This window comes from Bombus pyrosoma, linkage group LG12 (assembly GCF_014825855.1).
Source record: "Bombus pyrosoma isolate SC7728 linkage group LG12, ASM1482585v1, whole genome shotgun sequence".
Taxonomy (NCBI): domain Eukaryota; kingdom Metazoa; phylum Arthropoda; class Insecta; order Hymenoptera; family Apidae; genus Bombus; species Bombus pyrosoma.
In genome coordinates, this window is record NC_057781.1 from 9,182,244 (window position 1) to 9,206,338 (window position 24,095).

The 24,095-nt window shown below is 44.2% G+C and overlaps 1 protein-coding gene across 6 annotated transcripts in view; it reads left to right on the forward strand.

The window, feature by feature from the left end:
• Positions 1–24,001, forward strand: part of LOC122573340 (serine/threonine-protein kinase BRSK2) — a 40,646-nt gene extending 16,645 nt beyond the window's left edge. The window contains exons 2-14 of one of the 6 annotated variants that reach the window (XR_006318715.1): positions 6,850–7,030; positions 7,346–7,486; positions 8,316–8,466; positions 8,742–8,957; positions 9,171–9,370; positions 9,609–9,839; positions 10,483–10,772; positions 12,195–12,358; positions 12,446–12,598; positions 12,678–12,852; positions 13,341–13,570; positions 14,054–14,974; positions 20,500–24,001. Coding sequence is in view for 5 of the 6 variants with exons in the window: in XM_043739545.1 (XP_043595480.1) it covers positions 6,850–7,030; positions 7,346–7,486; positions 8,316–8,466; positions 8,742–8,957; positions 9,171–9,370; positions 9,609–9,839; positions 10,483–10,772; positions 12,195–12,358; positions 12,446–12,598; positions 12,678–12,852; positions 13,341–13,570; positions 14,054–14,278 (2,357 nt within the window). In the remaining variant the exon portion in view is untranslated. Of the gene's footprint in view, positions 1–6,849; positions 7,031–7,345; positions 7,487–8,315; positions 8,467–8,741; positions 8,958–9,170; positions 9,371–9,608; positions 9,840–10,482; positions 10,773–12,194; positions 12,359–12,445; positions 12,599–12,677; positions 12,853–13,340; positions 13,571–14,053 lie in introns of all 6 variants that reach the window. The other 5 variants (XM_043739545.1, XM_043739548.1, XM_043739546.1 and 2 more) reach the window with 5 other exon arrangements.
• Positions 24,002–24,095: the final 94 nt, after the last annotated feature.

Here is a 24,095-nt window from a genome sequence, read left to right on the forward strand (position 1 = left end):
ACTTTTCACGAAACGATAATTTACCGGCTGATTACGTGACTTCCATTGACGATCTCGTAGCTTTCCTTTTCGGTCGGTACATCGATCGATTCGAAGGAGAAAGGATCTTCGGGGCTGCTTGTTACGCTTCGTTCGATCGTCCACGGTCCAAGGACGTGCCTCTGGTTTTGCACAGAGTATCCAGCGGCATAATCGCGTTCCGTGGAAGATATAACCGGGTTGCATAGGAAACGAATTTCATTACGCGGTTAAAGGACGATTCTGGATCGGAAAGAGAAGAGAGGATGGAGCTACCCCACCTCTTGGACGAGTTGCCGCGAACGCTTTCAACGTGGCGTCTTTTAACGCGTTGCGTTACCCCAAAAGCGACCAGAATCGCGAAGAAACGGGTTCCCTGAGGAAGAAGAATGCGCTTTTCATTCGCCGCGTATACAGTTTTCCGTACTACGAGCCGGCGACTGTTTCTGTGAACTCGGCCGTAAACAAAAGCCCGTCGAGACAATCGTTGAAACAATCGTCGTGCTACACAGTAATCAGGTTGACCGATTAACCCTCGGACGACCGCGATGAGTTTATCCTGACTCAATGCGATATATGCCAACGTGGCATACGTAAAAATCGTTGTATTCGTTTCAAGCGAGACTATGTTACAACTACGCGATTTATTCCCATTCGTGATTTATCGAGAAATAACGTAAAACGATGTCGATCTCTATTTCTATATATTTTTTCAAGAAAGTCATTGCTAGAATACAAAATATTGGATGAGAACGAGACCCAATACGGAACTCCGCGTCGGTAGTTGGTGAGTTAAACGAAGATTCAGCTTTGAAACGGACGTCGTCTTCTCTTCTCTCGCGTAATTTTGACTATGGAAACCTTGTATCGACCTGTACGGAACGAAGACAAACTCAAAGGAGTTTGAGAAAACGCGAGCTGACGTGTTTTGCCGATTAAAGCCGATTACGGTTTATGACGAAGTCACAAACGCGATCGTTCGACGTGATCCTTTGCGGCTACGTCGTGCAACGAACAGACGAGAGGACAACGAGGAAGAGGTTTCGACGAAGAAGCGTGCGTCATCCCCGCGAGAGTAAACGATAATGTTACAAAGCGCGCTTCGGACTTCGTCTCTACTCGACTCGACTCGACTTTGCGTCGAACGACGATTTCTATCCCGACCAAACGCACGAGCACGAAGTTCGTTCGAGTAGAAAATCGTGCTGTTTCGCGGGAATTTACATCACGCGACGCGGCGCACTCCCACGCTGCCAACTAACGTTAGAAGCTACTTCTACCAAAATGACCGGTCTTTGAAAAATATTCTATCGAATATTCGTACATTTATCGATTTGTTACTCTCTTGCGAAAGAAATTCCACGCTGTGTAGTACAGTTTTGGTATTATCAACCGATTTGGGACCATAATCCCTAAACGAAGGCTTGGCACGTTTATAAAATCGCAAAACCAAGTCATTTTCGCTGGTGTGGTAGTTCCAGCGTTAGCATCGTGATCGATGCGGAACTTTCCTGATAATTGACAGCGTCGTATTGAACGATACGCGGCAGAAATTTGAAAAACCCGTGGGAAGTTGTAGGAAACGAGGCAACTGGTTAATTCGGGTTCGATAAACAGATTGAAAAACCCTCTTACACTTTGACAAGTGCCAGTCGTTTTCACTGGCATTGGTATAAGTAACCACAAAATTGTTTTGCTTTTGAATACAAACAAAACAAGAAAAGAAAGACAAAATTCGTTATATCGTTTCGTTAGTTATCGTCGCAAAAGTCATTACATCATGGTAGGAGAAAAATGTAACGCGAAGTAGGCATTTAAAAATAAAATTGTAAAACCAGTCGTTTCGACTGGCGTGGTAGTTCCAGTGTTGATATCCCGACGGATTCTGTATCCAGGAACGGAATTCTACGAGATACGAAGTAAAGTGGAATCTAATGAAATTGCAAGTCGCGTACCGAATCGCAATATTCGCTTGTGGTCGAAGCACAGGTACGCGTGCACGCGATACACCGCGACAATCGATGAAGACGTCCCGCGAGCGAAGGTTACCGTTGTCGTTATTGTTATAGTTAGCCCGTGTCGTGTAAGAAACTTTCGAGTCCAGAGACCGCGGCTCCAAGATGAACGAGTTCGCAGGGCGTGACGCGACAAATCGATGCGATCGAACGTTATGCGGCAAAACAAATTCTTCCTCGTACTCGTGTCAACTTTCATCGTCTTTTTTCCTACGATCGGACCAGCCACTCTCGTCGATTTATTGGCCCGAATTGAACGGAATTCGAGCAGCAAACAGTTGAAAATAAAAATTATTCCGCGGTTAGAACACACGGGAAAAGCGTCTGTTTCGCGGTCGACGCCGAAGAATTAGACGAGCGAGGGTGACCGAATATCACGTCGTTAAAATTATAAAATTGTAGCAAACGGTGTTTCTTTCAAAGTTGCAAAGTGTTGGCTGCTATTAAGCGAATTGCAGAGGCGAATTCGTATCACGCAAAGAGGAAATGAGAAAGGAACGTTATTAAATCTGCCAAGCAGCCAACTGCTTCCCATAGGGACGATTTAACCTGATTTGCTTGCCAAATATCCTTGAGAGATCGCGCGTTTCGATTTTCAAATAGCCACGTCACGTCGCGTTGGAACAAGGTAAACCGGAAAATTGGACTACTGCGGAATCCGCTTGCCTTTCTTCCTCGCGAAAGGCGTCCCACGCGATAATTTACCTACGCGTTGTACTTATACGCGCAAACCTTGAACTATTCGGACAACAACGACATGCCGGAATAATGCCAAGGCGGAAAGAACAGAGTAGAAATTTGACGGTGAGCTTCTATCGAATGCCAAATTCGTTCTCGAACAAAGGATCGCGCTGTTGTTCGCTCTTGTCGCGGATTCTCGTTCATCGAACGTGTTATCTCGCAGAAGAGAAGTAACGAAGATGTCTTTCGGAATTAATATACGCCTGGGTTGATAATAATTTTCCGATAAAGCCGTGACAGACGCACGGGGGACGTTCGTGCGTTGGCGAATTCAAGAGAATTCGATGAAGCGTGCAATCCGTGAAATATCGAGATATAATTCGATTTGGTTGGCGAACGCGGTCCTGTCGAATACGAAAAAGGGATGCCGGTAAATACATTTGCGTGTTGCGTCGTGGGTCATCGGCCGACAGAATCGTCGACGATCGCGTTTAAAATAAATTCTTCCGTTCTCGTTTCGAGAATCTCGCGACGATATTTGACGCTTCGTAGACGCTTTGTACTTCACTCGTGCATATCCTCCGCGTATCCGCTAGCTTTATTTATTTCGTTTACGCATATACCTTTGAACCATCGAAAGGAAAACTCACCGCGCGTTTTGTTCTTCATTTTGAATCGACGTTGATTAACAACTGTCTCGATCGGATTACAGATTTGACGCCACGCTAGATTTGCAATTTTCGTTGCATCGAGACGAGAAAAGATTCGACGATAAGCAGCGATACAAGATTACCACACTGATAACCAGCATGAAAAGTCGACACGGATGGTCTGACACAGATTCGTCGAATTAGTTGCGAACAGTACCTTGACAGATGTAGGCTCGGATCGACTCGTCGTCGTCCCCGACGTATCCTCGGCACGAGCAGGGCTTCTCTGCTCTATACCATAAAACGACCGATTATACGTACTTAGCCTCGTGTACGCGCATATTTGCCTACGCGAGGACTATATTTAAAATATCGTGGCGCAATTATTAGCCGATATTTAAATATTCCATCAGCTAGACACTCGATAATGAAGCGGCTAGAAAATAGAACGACCTTGAGATGAAAATCCGCTGGCATCGCAGCCTCCCGTTTATCGCGTTTTATCGCGAGTGCAACGTGAAGATCGGAGAACGAGAGATCGACGATGCGTACAGACAACGTGTTTCCATCGCCATCGCGTTATCGAATTATCGTCGACGCAACGTACATTCGTGCACCGTAAGAACATCGAGGAAACAGCGACGCGTTATCGACAGTTGCGTGTCGTAGGTACGGCGCCAATTGCGTTACAAAACGGTCGAAATGTAAATTTCGGAGAGATTGATTTCCACGAGGGAAAATCGAGGGCTGGCATCGATGCCGGTAAATCGTGCGTGATGCAAGTCGTTAGGGAAAGTGCACTTTAACGCCCTATAGCGGCGCTAATGCAATTCTCGTCGATTTGTTGGCGAGCGCGACCAGTCCACTTCCCTCGCCAAATTTTCATCCGATTGACCGACACGTGGATCGCGGTTGCGATCGCTTAAACGCGCTTTTCGAAATGTACCGGCGACCTTCTTCCGTTGTCCGTTCACAACGAAACGCGACGCGAAACGATGGTTGATTGGAGCGCGTTGATCGCCAACAATTTTTCCGTCATCTGGTTCGATACAAAATTCCGATTCGTTAGCGTCGAATGTGTGGCCGTAACGAGGATAGGTCGTGTTTAATAGGGACAAAGAAAAATCGTCTGGAGCGTTATGAAATGCTCGATAAATTGGAAGAGGAATTATAATCAGCAGGAAAATCGTAAAAGCGGACTCGCAGAAAGGCCATTCGATTAATTAATTGACGAAGGTCGTTCGATTCTTCTAAGCCGTCGCCGACGCAACGGGCTCCGGTTCTTTGCATCGTTTTCCTTCTTTTCTTTTTTTCTTTTTTTTCGCCCTTCTACTTAAAGAACAAAAGGAGGGAGGAGCCTACAGCCGGCTGCTTTTAAACGGATAAAGACATCGCGTCGCTGTGGTCTTCGGAGACGGTTTAAGCCAATTTAGCTGGTCCTATAAATCTTCCTTTCCGCGTTATTCCCTCCCATCTGTTCCATCATATTTTCTCTTCCTCCGTCTATCTTTCGTTTTCCTTGTCGTCGCAAATACCTACGCCCTAGAGCCGTAATTCCTGGTTGTACGAATAGCTCGTTTCCACGTATTCTGCTACCCAATAATTTCCCAATAAATCGTAGCTGATTTGCAATTCGATTTCGCTAACGCCAAAGTTGCCTTCCGTCCTAAAACGTTGAAGCGATTCGTTGACGTTAACGGCAGTCGAATAATCCGACGCTCTCGTTCTTACAGACATTCTGCATAATCGTAGAACGCTCGTAAACGCTTTTGACTAGTGAAGCGCGCGCTGATACAACGAAGAACAGAAATCAAGTTGGAAAACGTGTGTTTGACTCTGTTGACGGGTATCTGTATCGGTATCTGTAGGTTGAAAAGTAATTTCACGAACGAGGGTGCATTCGCGAATTAATTACGAGCCCCGTAAAACGGTCTATGGGCTGTCGTTTGATATTTGAAGTAGGGTTGCGGTGGTCGAAACGTTTCAAACGTTTAGCTACCCGGCCAGATTTCCGCTCCAAACGTCTCGTCGTCGTCCGTGTACATCTTCGGCGTGGCTTTCGCGATTACTCGATTCGAAACTGCTGTTCATCGTACAACCCTTCGCCCGCAGTCGACTACTTATCGTGGCGAAATAATTGGACGAGAGGGTCTCACGGAAACAACGAAGCAAAAGACAGAAAGCAGAATTGCAATCGTAGAAGGAAAAGTAACCGCTTCAACGACGTTATCGTTGCACGATGACAGAGCAGTGGCGCGGCACGACACGATGTTGCACGCTTGGAACGATAAGCACGAGTCGATCGTCCGTTGGCGGAAATATTCCAGAATTTACCCTAAATACGTCGAATCGTTTAAGTTTGCGCGTTTCCGCGCGGAGAATGCTCGCGATCCAATTTAAACTTGTCATTCGATTTACTCGAAGCACAAAATGTATGTTTTCGATTAAAGTTGACAACGACAAAAGCGTATCCTATTCCGTTCTTCTTTGTCACGATTTTAACTACTTTTTCCCTCTCCGCGGCTCTTAAACTCCGTAATTCAACTACCAGCAAAGAATCACAGTCGTTGCGTTGCTCTACGATTTCCAATCTCGTGGTCGCGTTTCTCGCGCTCAAAGCGCTTGGCTGGCGTGCGTGTGAAATTAGCGAAATTACCAATGGAATTATGGCGCGTAACGTAAGCAACGCTTGACGCAAAGTCCTTGCTGGAAAACTTTCCGTGATTTAGCAAATGGAAGCAACTCGAAACCACTCGGCTGAAACCTCTCTGTTTGCTTATCGAGGTAGGAAAGTGTGAACACATAGGATCGTGCAGAAGGTTCTCGAACAGTGACTCGAATCTCGAAAAAAATACGTCACGCGTCGTACATCGTATCTATTTTTCCACTGTTATTGTCGTACGGAACGTGTTTTACAAACTTGCTCGTAGCTTTAAAAGAGCAGTAGACTCAATGGCGACACAACGTCACCGGTATGAATTGCCTTTTGCCCTGGCGATACAACGCGGATCGAGAGAAAGCCGCGCTCAACAGCGACTAAAACGAACAAAGTAGATGCGACTAACGGAACAAACGATTTTTACGGCTAACATCGAGCCATTCGTTTTTTTCGCTTGCCAAAAGATTCGTCGAGCAAGAAAAAAAAGGCGAAACGGACAAAGAAGGACGATCGCGCTGATCCAGGCTGAATGCAACGAGCCACTCTTTGTACAAGGAGCTCTACTTGCCGCGACCCTACTCAGCAGCTTTCCAGATTTTCTCTCGCGAGATTGTCCGACTAAAAACGACTGTACCACTCGAGCCGGGCTACTTCGTTCGCAGTGATACGACGTTCCGAAGCAGCGACGCGACGCGACGCGGCGTCGCGCCTTCCGAAACAGAATCCGAAACCGAATTCAAGTTTTAGTTTCTTCCGCAAACGATCGTCGACGAAAGCGTATTGGTCGAATTAAGGGAACAGTTAATCGCGAACACGTTTGCTTCAGGATTGGTCAAACTCGGGGTCCACTGTGTGTTGGGCAAGAAGGTGGCGATCAAGATCATCAACAGGGAAAAATTGTCAGAGTCGGTGCTGATGAAGGTGGAACGGGAGATCGCGATTATGAAACTGATCGACCATCCGCACGTGCTCGGCCTCTCTGACGTATACGAGAACAAAAAATATCTGTGAGTACCTAGAAAGAGACTGAATTTTTCTGCGAATTTTTCCGCTTTGAGCGAGTCGAGGAAAAACCGAGACTCGCTCGAGATTCATCAAGCTACAGAAGTCGTTGAACTTTAATTCGGCCGTTTGGAAAAAAGAGTATTCGTTGACTCGGACAAACTCAGAGAGTGAGAAAGAGAGAGAGAGAGAGAGTGAGTGGGAAAACAGCAAAATCTACAGACTAGACAAAAGTGTTTTACTCACGGTGGCAGAGAAGAGAATACACGCTCGGAAAAGTCGGAGTGTACCAGCACTGAAATTGCGCTTGTTCGTTTCAGATATCTTGTTCTGGAACACGTTTCGGGCGGGGAGCTTTTCGACTATTTAGTGAAAAAGGGTAGACTAACGCCGAAGGAAGCGAGGAGATTTTTTCGACAAATCATTTCTGCTTTAGATTTTTGTCATAGTCATAGTATTTGGTGAGTAATGTGAAATTCTCTTCTATTCGAATATATAAAAACGTTGCTTTGAAAAGAATCGGGTCGAAGAGAGATATTTCGTGGAAATACGCAGCCGAAAAACACTTGCTAAATCTGTCGCCAAAGCGTATCCAAAGAAATCTCGGTCAGTTGGTTCGACGCAAAAACCATATCGTTCGAAGGACGATGCGAAATTTCTCTCCATTAATTTCGTATGTAACGACGACTCGATAACAGAGTTTTATTCAGACGCGAAGGGTCCCCCAAGTTCTAGATAACATCGGGGATACCTACCACGATCGAATAAATCTAGAAATGGACCTAATTTCTCGCAGGGACACCGTGTAACATCGGTTTCGATCGATCGGACATTTAAATTACGTGACCCTAAACCGGGCCACCACTTAGGGTAAGGGCAGTCACAGACGGCTTCACCGGCTAGGAATTTTAGTAAGTCGCTGTGCGTGAACGGAAAATTTTACTCGACTAGTCGACTCGACCGATCGTAGTCGAGTTACTTGGGAGGACCCGTGTCTGTAGCCGCCCTAACGCGGTAGTATTAGGTTGTCCGAAAAGTTTCTTTCGTTTTATGAGGAAACGATAGTCGCACAACGTTTTCTGGTTTATATTATTTCGTCGAATTACGTACGATCCATTTTGTCCTGTTGAGATAAACACCGCGACATTTCACAAACTTGGTTTGATACGAAGGTGCATTGTTGTAAAAAAGATGTTTGCGAAAGAAAGACACTTTGCGGACAACCTAATAATTGGTATCGCGTGGAGCGTACCATTCGATATAACCGAGTCGCGGGTTTCTCCTTTTCAGTCACAGAGACTTGAAGCCTGAAAATTTGTTATTGGACGAGAAGAATAATATCAAGATAGCGGATTTCGGAATGGCGTCGTTGCAACCTGCCGGCTCCATGCTGGAAACCAGCTGCGGTTCTCCTCATTACGCCTGTCCCGAAGTGATTCGAGTAAGTTTCGTCTCTAGCCTGCGCGAGTATTCGCTTCGCCTGCCTAACTTTAATAATTTTGTCGTTAGCCGTAGAAAAGGAGGAAAAGATTGATAACGAAACGGTAATCACGGTCTTTTAAAATACACTTTCTGCTTTCTTGCGTTTCCCTTTTGCCGCTCGCCAAGAAAACCATCGAGACGAGTTACTACTGTTTTATCGTTAGCCAAACGTTCCCGTTTCTCGGGAATTTAATTAAAAGGGGGGAAAAACACGGAATAATTGCGCGTTTGCAGGGTGAGAAATACGACGGAAGGAAGGCAGACGTTTGGTCGTGCGGGGTGATACTTTACGCGCTTCTGGTAGGTGCGTTGCCCTTCGACGACGACAACTTAAGAAAATTATTAGAAAAAGTGAAACGAGGCGTGTTCTACATACCGCACTTCGTGCCGCCCGAGTGTCAGAATCTGCTGAAGGGGATGATCGAAGTAGATCCGGACAAGAGACTAACGGTAAGTTAGTTTCGCTTTAATATCTCGTTGTTGGTCCGTTAAACGGTTGGTCTGATTGGCCGAAAACGATTCCAAGTGGAAAGAAGGGTCCATCGGTTGCATCGATCATGCAACTGTCATAAAACAAGCCGACTCTCGGCGCCCACGTTTAACGGGCTAAATTCGAGAGAAATGGTGCGGCAGGCAACGGATCCTAATTTCGAATTTCCTCAGCTGGCGGAGATAAACAGGCACGTGTGGGTGACGGCGGCGGGCAAAGGCGAGTTAGAATTAGAGCTGTCGATGATGGACGTGGTGCAGACGCACGTTATTCCGTCCGTGGAGGCGATCGATCCGGACGTGTTGCAAGCGATCGCGAGCCTAGGTTGCTTCAAGGAACGGGACAAACTGATTCAAGAACTGCTCAGCCCGAAGTAAGCGTGGTGGCATGAACCGAAAGACAAAGTTAGCAATTTGCCTCCAGATTAGTTGCTCCCATTCGATTCCTTGGTTCCATTGTCGCGCGTTTCTCTAAAAATCAAAGGACATATCTTCCTATCGAGCGGCAAACAAAAAGTTGTCAATCGCTAAAGGATCTAAATCGCATTTTTCTGTACGTATTCTCCGAACAGTTTCGGTCGTTTCTAACGTTCTACGGTTTTCTCGGTGCAGTCACAACACGGAGAAGGTGATCTATTTTCTACTGTTGGAGCGAAAACGGAGAAGACCGGCGTGCGAGGACGAGCTGGAAGTAATGAGAGGAGGTATGAGAGGATCCGCCGGACAATTGGAAGCGGATCCACCGAGAAAGCGAGTGGACACGTGTCGAGTAAACGGTAGCACGGCCCTGAATCTCGGCGAAATTAGTCACGGTTCTCCTTTAACGCCTCGAAGGCAGTCGAGGTAAGTAGAATAGAAAACGATCGTTCCTGTCGAGTATCACGAATCGGATCGAACACTGTGTGAAAAGCTGCTAGGCTAGGCGACACGCTCGATCGTTTCACGTATTACTATCTCCGGGCTTCGTCGAAGTTGACGATCGCGTGACCACCGCGATTGGTCTCTCGACGCGAATGCATCGCGTGCACGATTTCACGTGTATTCCCTTTAGGTACCTTTCTTCCGTTCTCTTTGCTTTCTCCCCTCGTGACGGGTCACGTGCGAGCTTCGTTCGCACGATTAGCTTTCGTTCGATTAGAACCGTGTCTCGAGCATCCTGCGACGAACCGATTCCGTGAACGAATCGATGGAACGCCAAGCTCGCGAAACAACGCACAATCTGGTCCGAGTCGCGGCTTCCAAATATCCTGAATATCGTTCTCTAAAGTCTAGACGCTTGCGCGAGATCGTTCAAGGGCGGATCAGGACAGACGCTAATACCACTTGTCGCCATAATCCCGTCTAATACCAACGTTGTTCGCAACAAATACCCTTTAGCGGTCGCTCGAGCCCTCTGTCATCTCGTCTATCTCTGGTCACGATCTTTGTCTCAAACGTGCTCAAACCTGTCGCGAATTAGATCGACAAAACATTCTCTTTTTTACAGCATTAGGCATCATGCGCGTCGTTCGCCAAGTACGGGATGCCACACACACGCGTCGCATTCGCACGCATCGACGCCAGGTAGTTCGCCGTTGCACGGCTCGAACGCCGTCGCAGGATTGTTAAGTCCTCACAGGGCACCGCCGACCTCGCATCTAGGCCAGACGATGAGTCCTCACCGGCTGTCGTCGGTAACGACCGCAGCGGGCAACGGAAACACCAGCGTACCGCCTGTCGTGGCCCCTGTTCCGGTTCTACCCAACGTGGGAATAGAAATAAATGACGTCCAGCAGGGTGAGCGTTCGCATTATTTTCTCTCTTGTTCTCTTTCTGGTTTTACTCGGCGTTATAAAAATCAATCGGGTCGTTTTACGAGACTTTGCCTAAAGGAATCTCCTCGTTGTTATTCGCGATAATTCAACGCGAAGAAACGGACGATCGTTTGCTTAGAAAACGCAAATAATCGAATTTCTTCTTCGGGGCAAACCCCGATTATTCCACGGGTCTTTGGTCCCGTTGCTCGACGAGGATTCGATCGAGCGGAAACAAAGGATAAGTCAAATTATCGCTTTACGGTATGTAATGCCACAGCTTGACCGATTCGGGTATCTAACAGCAGTTTACGAAACACTTTGCAGAAATAACGTCGAGATTTTAATGGCGTTATCTAACCAAGCGTTAGATCGCTGAACAAGAAACTATCCGATGTCCTTCTACACGATCGATACACCCTGCCAGGTTACGTTATTTCGATGAATAATCCATTCTTCCGAAGTGCCCTGTAGATTGTGTTTCGTGAATTAATCGACTGTAAATCCTCCTAAAACTAGTTAGCTGGCTCAAAGCTCGAAGATGCATTTATACGTCACGAAGCGTACCAAAATACATTAGGTGGTCCGAAAAGTGTCTTTCTTTTACAAACGTGTCTTTTACAACGATGCATCTTTATACGAACGTGAAACCTAATCTGTGAAACGTCGTGGTCTTCGTCTTGATAGAACAAAATCGATCATACGTAATTCAATAAAATAATAGAAACGTTGCGCATCTATTATTTCCTTATAAAACGAAAGAAACTGATGTATCTGCTGAAAAGCGCGATCCACCAACGACGGTATATAGTAACACGTTTGCTTTCTCGTAAACTCGACGACAGGATACTTCTTCGATCGGAGAGTAGAGTCATTGGCATAAATAAACATCCAATTAGAGAAGAACGTTTGATCTGGAACCTGGTAAAATGGGTAAAAGTAGCTGAACCGAGGTGCAGGTGTCCAGAGTGTTTGTACGGGGCAAGTGGCGAAAGCCTTGTCTGAGTGCGCGTGTTTTATCTTGCCAGAAAGGGCTAATAGCTGAGACGGTTTTAAAAAATGCAAGTGACCGTGCTTACACCGCATAACGAGCACGACGTATCATTGTTAAAGACTGGATACGCGAGCATTCATCGTCGACGAGCACACTCGCTTCTTCCTTTTCTTTTCTCCCTCTTTTCAACACCGTGATCGGCCGAAACACGGAAGAAGCATCCTTTCTTCCAGACGACGCTACGCATTGTTTTGCTCTTCAACCTCCTTCGCGTACAACGCAAACGTCCAATTCTGCGTTTATCGCGCGCAATTAGAAATATACGTAATATTCGGCTAAATTCGTTCACCTTCGTAACTTCGCGTTTGCTTCGGAACGCAAAGGATACGCGATGGTACAGGTAAAGAATAGTCCGTTTCGCAGTAGTCGCGGTCGGCGTTACACCGCCAGGCTCGCCGCACACCGGCGCCGGATCTAGCGCCCATCACTGGCGATCGAGGTTGACGACCATCAAGAACTCGTTCCTTGGTAGTCCCCGATTTCATCGACGCAAGTTGCTCACAAGCGCCGAGGAGGTAGGTTCTCTTGATTTTTCACCTTTTTCAACGAAGCGGAGGAAACAAAGAATGGAAATTAAACGTGGTTCGCTTTGTCCCGCGAAGGTACATCTCACGCCGGATTCCTCCCCGGAACTTACGAAGAAATCATGGTTCGGTAGTCTGATGACCACGGAAAAAGACGAAACGTTCACCATTCTGGTAAAAGGGAAGGCTCTGGCCAGCGTCAAAGCCGACCTGATTCACGCCTTTTTATCGGTAAGTTTACATCGAAACTTCGTACGCTCGTGTGCGCTGTTTACACGGGCCCACGTTAAAGGCAAGTTTCGTTCAACAGATAGCGGAATTGTCTCACAGCGTAAGCTCGCCGATGTCCTTCAAAGTGGAATACAAAAGGGGAAGTACGGCGCCGGCAATGTTCCAAAGACAAGTCCGTTTTCAAGTGGACATTAGCGCCATATCGAAACAGCCGAACGAACCATTGTTCGCTATTACTTTTACTCTGCTAAGCGGTAAGTGAATTCTCTGGTTTTCCATCGCACCGCCAACCTTCTTCATTTCCGATAGTAAAGAGCTTTCGCATTTTTTCGCCTCCTGGATAATCGAATAATTTCGCGCGCCACGTTAATTTGCGAAATATCGAGTTGGCGAAAGTACGGCCGAGGGTACGAAGCACCCTCGGAAACAAGCCGCGGACAAGGGTAGATCGGTAAGGTGGTGGCGTTTGGCAATCGTCCAAGCGCAACTAGATCGATGTTACCTAGGCAAGTGGAATTTTGCCGTCTTGTCGGCGTATGTGCGCGTGTATAATTACAAGTCACAAGTCGCGGTGCCCTCGGGTTTTTCTCTTACGGTTGGTCGCTCGTTCGCGCGCCGCTTGATTTACACCGCGTGCGTCTACTCGACGAGGTAATCCCGTTCCAGCCGTACGTTCCGTCCCGATTTCGATACGCGGCACCCAACGACGACTACAATTTTCCATCGATGTTTTATCTTTCAGGAAACATCCGAAGATTTCGAAGGGTCTGCGAGCACATTCAGTCGCAGGTCTGCTCGAGAAGCGTAGGAATAAATTTGGGAGGGCAGAGCCGCGCGGCACCGCCTAGTCCGCGAGCATCTCGGAAATTTACCACGGAGATGAGCGAAAGTTCCAGCTGCGGTAGCGACACCAGCGAACGGTTATTTCTCAGCCCGCACCCAGCTACCAGACAGGTAGTCTGTTTCAACAAGGTAGTGCATCGTCATCTTCCTTCTCCCGCCCATCATTCTCGCGATAATTCTTTCCTTATCTCGCAAAAATCATTCTTCGTGGAAAGCAATTACGACAGGTGATAGCCTTCGATTTATTTTTAAACGTCGAGCCGATTTTCGGTGTTCTGATATCGACAAATTCCTGCTCGTGCGATTCACGACCTTCGTAGTCCCTTCTCGTAGTATATGGCACGCGTAGAAAATAACGTGTCTGTTGCTCGCGCTGTGCACCGAAAACTACGTTAGATGCAAACAGCCAAGTAGCCGCTGGCACGGTAGCAAACCCATTTACGAGAGAAGCCATTAGACGAAACGAAATGATTTTTCTCGTTAAAAAGTAACCGTGTTTCATTGGCATTGTCAGTCGCATAGTAGCCAATTACGCGTTAGTCGTAGCTAGTCCCACGCAATAACAATATCAAGAGTTGGGAAACATGGTGAATCGAAAATTACTGTTTTCAGATCGACTCGGACATCGAATCGGACACGTCCGTGTTTGACGTGAAATCGCCGACCCGCGAGAACGGTCGCAGAAGTTCCACGTCAACGAACAACAACAACCCGTTACCAGGCGACGCGACGCCGACTCCTGGAAGTCCGACAAAGGCGGTGCGTAGTAATTCGGAGAGTCAAAACACGCCGGAGAAAAAATGCGTAACAACGATGAGCGGCAATAACATAGCGTGATACTACCAGAACTTCCGTTTCGAGTTTCGATCAAGCTTGAAGAACTTGTGGGACAGTGCCCAGAGATTCTGGTGACCTTCGTACGAGCAGCTCGCTCTATCTCCGATCAAGAAACGATCCAACGCCGGGCAGGCAGCAACGATTCTGAGACGAAGCTTCGGCCGAGGACGGAATAGACTTCAAGGAGGCATTACCGATCCGAAAGGAAAGATCGACGTTTAACCGAAAAATCGAATAAAAATACCTCGACACGACTTCCTTACGTCGCGAGCAAACGAACGAGAGATTGTAACGGATAAATTCGCAGCATCGAAAGCGATCGAGGAGAGACGATCCTGAGGAAAAGTTCGGCAATAGTCGTCGTTCCGACAGACGAAGACCAGAGAAACGAGACATCCGTGTGAAAGGAGAGTAAATGAGATTCGAATGAAAAATACGAAGGAAATGCTCGACGTCCAACTCTCGGATCGTTCGGCGACGCATCTCGTGCACAAAATATATTCGACTGGCAAAAACAACGGAGGAAATTTGTGCCGCAACGCGAATCCTTCTCTTTTGATGTTTCGTTCGCATAGTGATCGTGTGATCGTGTGATCGTTTTGTCAAATCGTAGCACGGTTTTACCTGAAAGTGAAGTGCAATAGTGACATCGTACCGGTATACGTCGGATCGTGCCGTTGTAAGAATGGTTTACCGGTACGTATATCTTGTTGTGTATCGTCAATTAGCGATTTCGTTTTACCTTTTCGTTTGTTTCGAAGAAAAAGCTGGAGAAGTTAAGCGAAAATCGACCGCGGCTAATTTCCTCAACTGTCGTACGAACAGGTTTCAAACTTCTCGTCGAGTCGAGCTTTCAGTGGAAATCGATTTTCCGTTAACCTCTCCGGCTTTTCCGATTTTAAACATCGTTGGGACGGTTGCGTTCATCGTAGACGCTAATTAGTTGCATCTTTAGGCGATTCTTTAAACGAATAACTTTGTTGCATATTGCTATTGCGTCGACCATTAGCTATTCGATTTTCTTATTGTTGAACAAGTCGAAACGTTATACAACGTCGATTATCCGAAAGTCGAGTTTTGAAACTTTCGGCCAAACGTTCTACGCGCTTCTCGCCATAAGTATGCGCTATTCTCTTTCTTCCTTTGTTTCCAATAGCCAATAGTTTTTCTTCAGCAATCTAACGGATCAACTAGTCGTGAATTCGCGGACACCGAGTCTTTCTTACTCGCTTCAGGCAATCGATGTTTTATCGGAAAGAACAAAGAGTCGGATATATGCCTTATACGCAAAAATACCCTAATGTTGATTCCAAGCCGCCTTAATCAAATATAAAGTAATGCAACTAATGTTCCACTAATGGGAGTAAATATTAAAGTTTTGTGAAACGAAACTTCTCGAGTTAAGTGGGGAAATGGAAACTCTGGAGAAGAGACGCTTGTTCGGTCGACGTTTCACATTAACGCTATTTTTACATTGCGCGATAAAGACGATACTTTCTAATTTGTTTAGTGCTTCGAAGAATCTAGTGTAAACTGATAGGCGTATTTTTGCGCGGAGAGAAAAAGACGAAAAACAGGAAGATTCTGACGTTCGCCGGCATTTTTCATCTTCGCTCTCGTGAAATTTTCGAACGGCGGACAAGCCACGTTTACGATCGCGCATCGTTTCGCATGCTGACAATTTCGAATCTGGAATTTTTGAATCCTCGATCGTCTTATCAGCGACTCGCTGTTACAGCCAGCTCCTATTTCTCGGTACACGATCGCGAACCAGGAAACGTTACGAACGAGTCGCTGAAATTGTCTCGCGATGTTTCTATAACTTTTACGGGACGCGCGTAGTAGAGAGAAAAAGAGAAACGGAGGATCAGCGGGGAATGTAGGAAAAAGAAACGCGTTAAGGGAGAAAGAAAAGAAGAAAATCCACTCGCGACGCAACGATCGCGTCGAGAGATTTATTTTTTGCACGCACGAGAAAACATTTCAAAAAGACTAATATATAAATATATAAATACGAATATAAATATATAAATAAATGAATAAATAAATAAATATACATATATATATATAAATATCAACAATTTATATATATATATATATATGTATAAATACACACACACACACACGCGTACATATATGTATAAGTAGATTTCACTTACGAGCGACGCGTTGCAACGCGTACGGCTTCTTGTCTGCTACTTATGCGAAAATAGACGACGAAAATGAGGAACGGAGGGAAAGAGAAGGGACGAGAGAACGCAGCAAGATGAAATCTAGCGTTTCTAACCATAGACTAAATAGAGATAAGTGATTTCAAAAGAAAAGAAAAAAAATGTTATAATTAAATATCGTACACGTTTTTCTCAATACACAGAAACATATCTCGAAAATAATCCTGGCTTCTTAGTGGAACGACGAATGCATCGTGAACGTGATTATAGAAAGAAAAGAAGAGCACCGTTTTTAATCAAAGGCTCGCTACGTAGACGTAACCAAAGTCGAATCCTGCCGAACGTAGAAGTCTCGACGAACCGAACGAAACGCCCGTGTATCCCTGGTCGACGCGACTCACGTGGTTACAAACGGATCGACCCTAGAATGTTAAACGGTCATACCGAACCGTGCAAAATCGCCTAGCGTTTATATTTTTGTTAAATATATCGAGGAAAAAAGCTGCGCGTTCGCGAACCGCTACGCTCCGTGCGTTAAAATCGATCGGACGGGAGATTAGCCAAAGTATGTTGTAACGTAATTTTCGACGAGAAGCAAGACACGTTCGAGACGGTCGGAGTAGTAGTACTCGACAACGAAAGAAGCGTTGCAAGTGTCGTCGGAAAGGAGGGAATGGTTTTCAGTTTCCGTAATTCGATCGTCGGTCGATACACGGCGCAGCAATCGGAGATGGATCCCGTGAAAGTTTGCCATTCTAGTAACGCTCGATCGATAAATCTTAACGGCAGACGAGTCGAGACGAGGCGTTAGTGATATTAAAGTTTTCGCGATTAGATAGACATAGGCAAGAGAATTCGAACCTTAGATGTTCGCTCGAATCAAAAATATTGCAATGTCGAAGCCCTTAACGATCCCCGATAGTTCTCTCGCTTTAGATATTTAAATTGTACATTGTACGGCGCACGACGACTCGTTCCTACATAAACAGCTACGTACGAATTATATCGAGAGAAAGGAGTGTGCGGATCGTTGTTCCGACCAACGCTTCGAAAACGGAGACATTCTTTTTGCCAAGAAAAACGACATAGTCGTAGTCTTCACTAGGTAAAAATTCGTTGCGATCCTATGGACGACGCAACGACATTTTGTTATATCACGGGACGCGGATCAAAATTATAGGGTAACGTTTGCTCGTAAGAGGTTCGAATTATTTTCTCTCCGTATCATCGCTGCGTTTTTCCCTCGTGAAAATCGACTGCAACAAAAGGAAACGTTTCGGGTTTTCTTCTCGAGGTATGACAGCCGGTTTCGACGATGGCAAGATGGACGAACAAAGAGCGTCGTAACAACAGAAAAGCGAAAGATAGTCGGACGTAAGCCTGGTTTAATTGATAGGCGATTAGATTACTCGTTCTTACCGATTCCCCTATTTGTACCACAACATTCCATTAAGAAGCTTGCAGATAGAAAATAAAAAGATGCTGTAATCGTTTGACGTACGGCACCTTCTATGCTTCTGATCCAGACGGAGAATGAAAGCAGCAAAGAAACAGAGAGGAAGAATGCGTACAAGCGTGAACGACGGATCGTTTGTTGCGTGTCGAGGAAATAAAACGGGCTTTGCAATACGCGAAATCGCAAGTAAACTAATAAAATGGTAGAGAGAGAGAGAGAGAGAGAGAGAGAGAAAGAGACGGGAAGCAAGAGAGCGTGTATGTGCGTGAGTGTGTTATGCGTGAGCGAGGAGAGATTGCTGTTGGATAGCAGAAGCGACTCGTTGATATTTTATGCGTCATACAACATAACACACACCACTAATTCGTAAATTCAACTTAGACGTAAGCTTGCGGTTATCTATTTACTAATTGCGGATTAATGTAAAACCATTCGTAAGACGTAAGTAACATAGACGTAACTAAAGAAAGGGGGAAAACTCGTAGGATGATCACGGGAATGGGAAAAAGAGGAAGATGCGAGGCAGGGGGTGTGAGAGGGAGGGAGACGAGGAAACAAGGAGAAACAAATTACCGGCCATACTAAGCTAGGATTTTATATCGTGCGAATTTAAGAATGGAGAAAAATACTAAAGTACTTCGGTGAATACTCGAGTGAATGGATTAGCTGTCGAGCATGAAATAGCTCGGCATCATTTTCTGTCTGCTGCTTTTTCTTTGCAATTGGGCGTGCCGCGTGGCGCACGCGCTTGCCTCACCTGTCACGCGTATCGCACGACGGACAATTAATAATACTCGCTATCCCTCATGTGTCTCCGATTTATTTTTCGATTCGCTTTTGCCTCACGTGACTCTGTGCCGACGCGCGGCGATTCCTTTCGATCACCTGTCTCGATCCGATAAAAACGTTGCCACCGTTCTCTGATGTACGTTTCTACCCGTTTCGTTTATCGAATCTGTACAACTTTTCGATCGACTCTGTTAAAATAATACTCGAATCGTTCTAACGTGTATCTCGTAAACGATCAGGATTATTATCCGATCGTCGTCGCTCTGTCTACTTTCTGTTACCGTTCTCTTACCCCTATTTTATTCGTTTCCCGAAATACACAACCGTAAATCGTTCGCGGTATCTACGTTTATCACATATACTTTGAATACCAAAATCCACTTTCCGTTATATACGTACGTATAGGATACTATTGTTCGGATGTATTTGCAAAAGTCTGCCGACTCGTTTGATGGAAGAAGAAGTCTGAATGAGATTCACCGTGCTTGTCGCTGAGCGCACAGAGGGCATGCGTGCTTTTCCTGGTGTATAGAGACGAGATTGCCGAGCAGAAATAATAAATGCAACAGCGTCTCTTCGACTGGACATAAATCTATAGGAATTATACGAATTCCCAATACCGTATCCTTAAGGCATTAAGCTAGGCAAATAGAGATTTTTATACAATTTATAAGGCGATTTGCAATCGATTGATTTATCGCACGTTTACTTGTTGACGTTTTGTTATATACACACGGGCGCACTATGCTTTCGAACCTGCATCGTGGCAGCCTTGTTTAAGGAATCCGATTAAACAGATTATAGCGTTGCATCATTGAAATACCGTTGTCAGATCGTACGGAAATCCAGTCGACCAATTTGTTTTCTCATAGAAACCCGTACGAACAAGAATCATCCTCGTGTTACTTGCTTCTTTTTTGAGTAAAAAAAAAAAAAAGAAGAAGAAGAAAAGGAAGAGACGACTAACTCGCGTTCGTAGCTTCTTTCAGCCTCGTGAACCGATCCGATCACTTTCGCTGTACTTATTCAGAGATATAAAGCTCCGTAGAGATAATGGAAAATAAACGATTGATAATAATAATAATAAAAAAAAAATACCATTGAAAACACTCTATCCACTGTTTGCGTTGGATTCGTCGAGCGAGTGGTCACTACGGTAGGAAGGTTGCTGCGATGCACGCATCGTAGCGCCTAGATGAGAACGCATTACCTATTGTAAGATATTCTCTCTCGTCGCTCGAGGTTTAAAACTAATCGATTATTATCGTGCTTCTGACACATTCGTATAATTATCGTGTGTATTTACGAATCTCTGTACGGGCGTGATGTGGTACACAACGGATAGATAAGCAAGAGAGATCAAACGAAGAACGAAGCTCGAAGGTTGCCCACGTACGTTGACCATCAACGATTCCGTTCACGAACAATGTTCGCCTTGACGCGCAAATCAGATTCTTTCCGCTGGAACGAGGCTGATTGCCACACGGGGACGTCGGTAACGTCGTTCCGTTACTCTCTGCACGAAACTGAAACCTCTGCCAACCTCTCGAGCTCGCCAACCGCTCCAATTAGCTTATCGACTAGAACGAAACACCTCGTTCCCCTATCATTACCAGCTTCGTCTTCGAATTCACCTTCGGATTTACTTACTGACGCGTTTCCAAGCGAAAGCATTTATCACGAACGCGACACCGTAACTCGATTCCTCCCGCAGAACGAACGCCAAATCTTATCGAACCGTCGCCTCTTTTTTCATATATCACGAATCATGCTCTATCGTTCTCACAGATTGTCTCTTCGTTTAGGTTTCATTGATCGTAACCGGTCGCAAAAAAAAAGAGAATATGTTGGCAATGCGTCAAATTTTCATCGTTCAAATGCGAGTGACTGGGTTCACACCGAGGAAGCCTTCAAAGATTCGTCCCAAACGGTTCCATCTATAGAGGGAGAAGCGTGAAATTTCGAAACGAACGGTAAACTCGTAAAGAGGCAGAAGCGGAAAAGAGGAAAGGGAGCATTGTCCTAAGATAGAAGCGTTGCCTTGGCACGGTAGGTCGGCGCACCTTCGGCCAATTCGATCTTGCACGGTCGCGAATTAACCCCGCGACCAACAACGTCCGACTAGTTAGTAAAGTTTAGTAAAGGCGTGAATCTGTAGTTCCACTGTGTTGATCGCTGTATTGTAAGCAAAATCGACTAGAAACACACCCGGAGACGCTTCTTTTCACGCTATACTGTTCGCTGGGTTACCGACTTCTTCACCGTTTACGCGTAGACGCCACCGTGCACCGATTTTTAGTATTTCAATGCTTTTCACCTTAACACGCAACACGCGTTTAGTTTTCTTCTTATGGTTGGCAACAACTTTCTACCCTTTGCACTTGTACCGGTATTATTCTTCGTGCCGTATCGTATTCACGAAACTGGGATATAATCGATGTTAAATAATCATCGTTATTTTGTACAAGAAGGCCCTGGTACTTTTATAAATATGGCTACGCCATTGTGTATTTTAATTTAAAAAAATGGGAAAGTATATTTGATGGAAGGTTTGACGCGATAGCGCGTTACGTTGAAATTGACGCAAAGTGCAAAGGGACGAACGATAATTTTCTTATACAGCCGATTCGACGAAAACAACTGACGAAGATATTGTTACGTCGTAGGAACGGATAAAAAATGGTACGAACGCGAAATAACGTTGCTCAGGGCTGTCGGAAGATTATTGACCAAGATTACTATGCGATCGTTGCTACTAAAAAGAAAGAAAAAATCAAAACGCCTTTTCAATAGGGAAACCCTTAGTGCTGAATTATCCATATTCATAGCCGTAGCAACGAAGATATTGCTTTCACGATTGATTTAGCAATCTCACGATACACCTTTAATACAGGCATATCTCAACGATAAAAAGTTTCAAAATCGAAATGTCGTACACGAGGGATCCACGAGTCGTATCTCGTGCAAACGAGCTTCGATTTCTATTGTGAGTATCGATTATATGTATTTCGTGTGAAGTCTTTCACTATTGTAGCAGTATAATAATCTATTAAACGATAAAGAAAATCATATTGACGTACGAAGTGGATAGTAGTGATAAGTTACGGACGCTTTCAAACGTTATTCAAAGTTCAAATTGTCTAGAAATTTAAAATTCTCGAATGACGGACATCTGTAAATGATCGTTTGAATAAAAATTTTGACGTTTCGAACTAACGAATTCCTAGTTTCAATTTATCGAATACCGATTAGATAACTGAGTAACTTGCGACGTTTGTTACGATAAGATTTTGTATAAAGTTGCAAAAATGAAATAGCACGTTTATTATCGATTGTTATGCGCGTATCGAAACAAAACGATTGTCACCTGCGAATTTCGTGTGAAACAGTTCATATCAAAGATACATAATCAATATTCTATTTAGAGGATCCCAGAGGTACAGCGATTCGATTTGCCAATTACGCGTTGTATGTACCGAGTATTTAGTAACGTCCATGACAACTGACAATAACGGCTGTGAGTCCGAAGATGTGTTTTCTGAAAAGTATTCCTTATTGTAAACCATTTCGCTTGACTTGCCTGCGTGAATTTAAACTTCCGTTGAAATTCTAGTGGGAACCGATCGTACAACGCTGTATTCACACAATAGAAACAATTCGATAGACAGGCTTCGATTATACATTCGATTATTCGATGTGTACCGAATAACATAAAAAGTAACTGTGGTTCGTAACTTTAACAATAGCATTACCTTGCTATGCTATTATTTCAAGAAGATGAAAGCTCGAGATTTGTTCATTTCTAACAGAGCGTTAGAGCAGTTGCAAATATGTTTGAGTATTAAATTTTTGGTCGGTTTTCACAAAAGAAATTTCAGAAAACGGAACGACGATCTATCTAATCGATGCATGAGTACAATAATGATATACATACATACATACATACATACATAGGTACTCACCATATGCAGCCGATTACGACGAAGTTACAAAATACTTGTCGCTTATTTTGCAAATAAAGAGCACTCCTAACAAAAAGTGGTTACATCGATTTGAGAGTCGTTAATTTGCATCACAGAATTAATCAATGACCGCGTCACACAAACGGTCGCAGGAGATGTACAAACAATGGAACTTTAGGCCGGTTTCAACGATATAGGGGAAACACCGATGAAATATATTGACAATTTTGATTATGTGATAAAAGAAAATCGTTCGAAATTTTGAAAAAGTACAACTTTACGAAAGAAGACACAAACTTGTTCAAAGACTCGAAAACCTCCACGCCGGAAACACGAGAGAAGAATATGGCTTCGAGTTGCTTTCCAAGTTGATGCAATTATCGATCGTGAAATCGATTAACCACCTTTGAAATGCCCGCGTTTAGCGGCAAACTGACTCCATAAAATTTGAACGATCGTGTTCAGAGGGATTAGGGATTTGCGCTAAATTCGATGCACTTGCAGTAAACTATTTTTTTACGAAGAGAAAAGAAACAATCCTGCCCTGAAACCCTTGTTCCGCATAACGAAGAACTAGTTTCTTTTTTTAAACGTTCAATTCCTGAAACCACGGCAACGGTGTACGCATATTGTGATTCGAGTGTCTCACGGTCCCACGAATCGATTAAATAGTTTCTTTCTTGTCGACCTTAAATGGGTATGTATATATCACCTTGTTTTGGAGAAAAAAAACGATCATTACACCACCAGATGTAACCAACATTGATATCACAATTGTTTTATTTTATTTCACTTTATCGAATAACAATTCAGTCGATTATTGAATTACCTTTTCTATAGTTTACTTGTGAAGCAAACTACAAATACAGTGTACAGTTATTGTACTAACGAATACTACTGGTACTTGTCACGCAATGACTATGGATTATTATGTATTATTATAAAATAATATCGTTAGTTTTCAAGCAAACGAATAAACACGAGAATGTGGGGAGATAAAAATTGTAACATATTTGTTGATGGCCAATATCAAATATGTATAAAAGTAATAATAATGCAACATTACTAATAAACAAATATTACTAATTCAGTTGTAAACTTAATTCCTAAATTATAATATAAATATCATCTCTATACGCTTCATATATGCAACATAATATAACAAATAGTCAAGCTCTGATGATTAAATATGTATTTGTTTTTTATTGCATCTATTTATATACATATATACACACATATGCTTGTTAAGAGATCTATGTACATAGTAATCTCCTATTTATATGTATAAGAAAATTCTTTACGTTATGGAAACAATTATAAAAACAATTTAAATAATTGCAAGTAATTTCATATTAAAAACTTCATAATCCAACGACAAATGTATTTAACTTTGTTTTTGTTTTGAGTTTGTAATTTAAGCATAAGGTAGAAAGATGGAA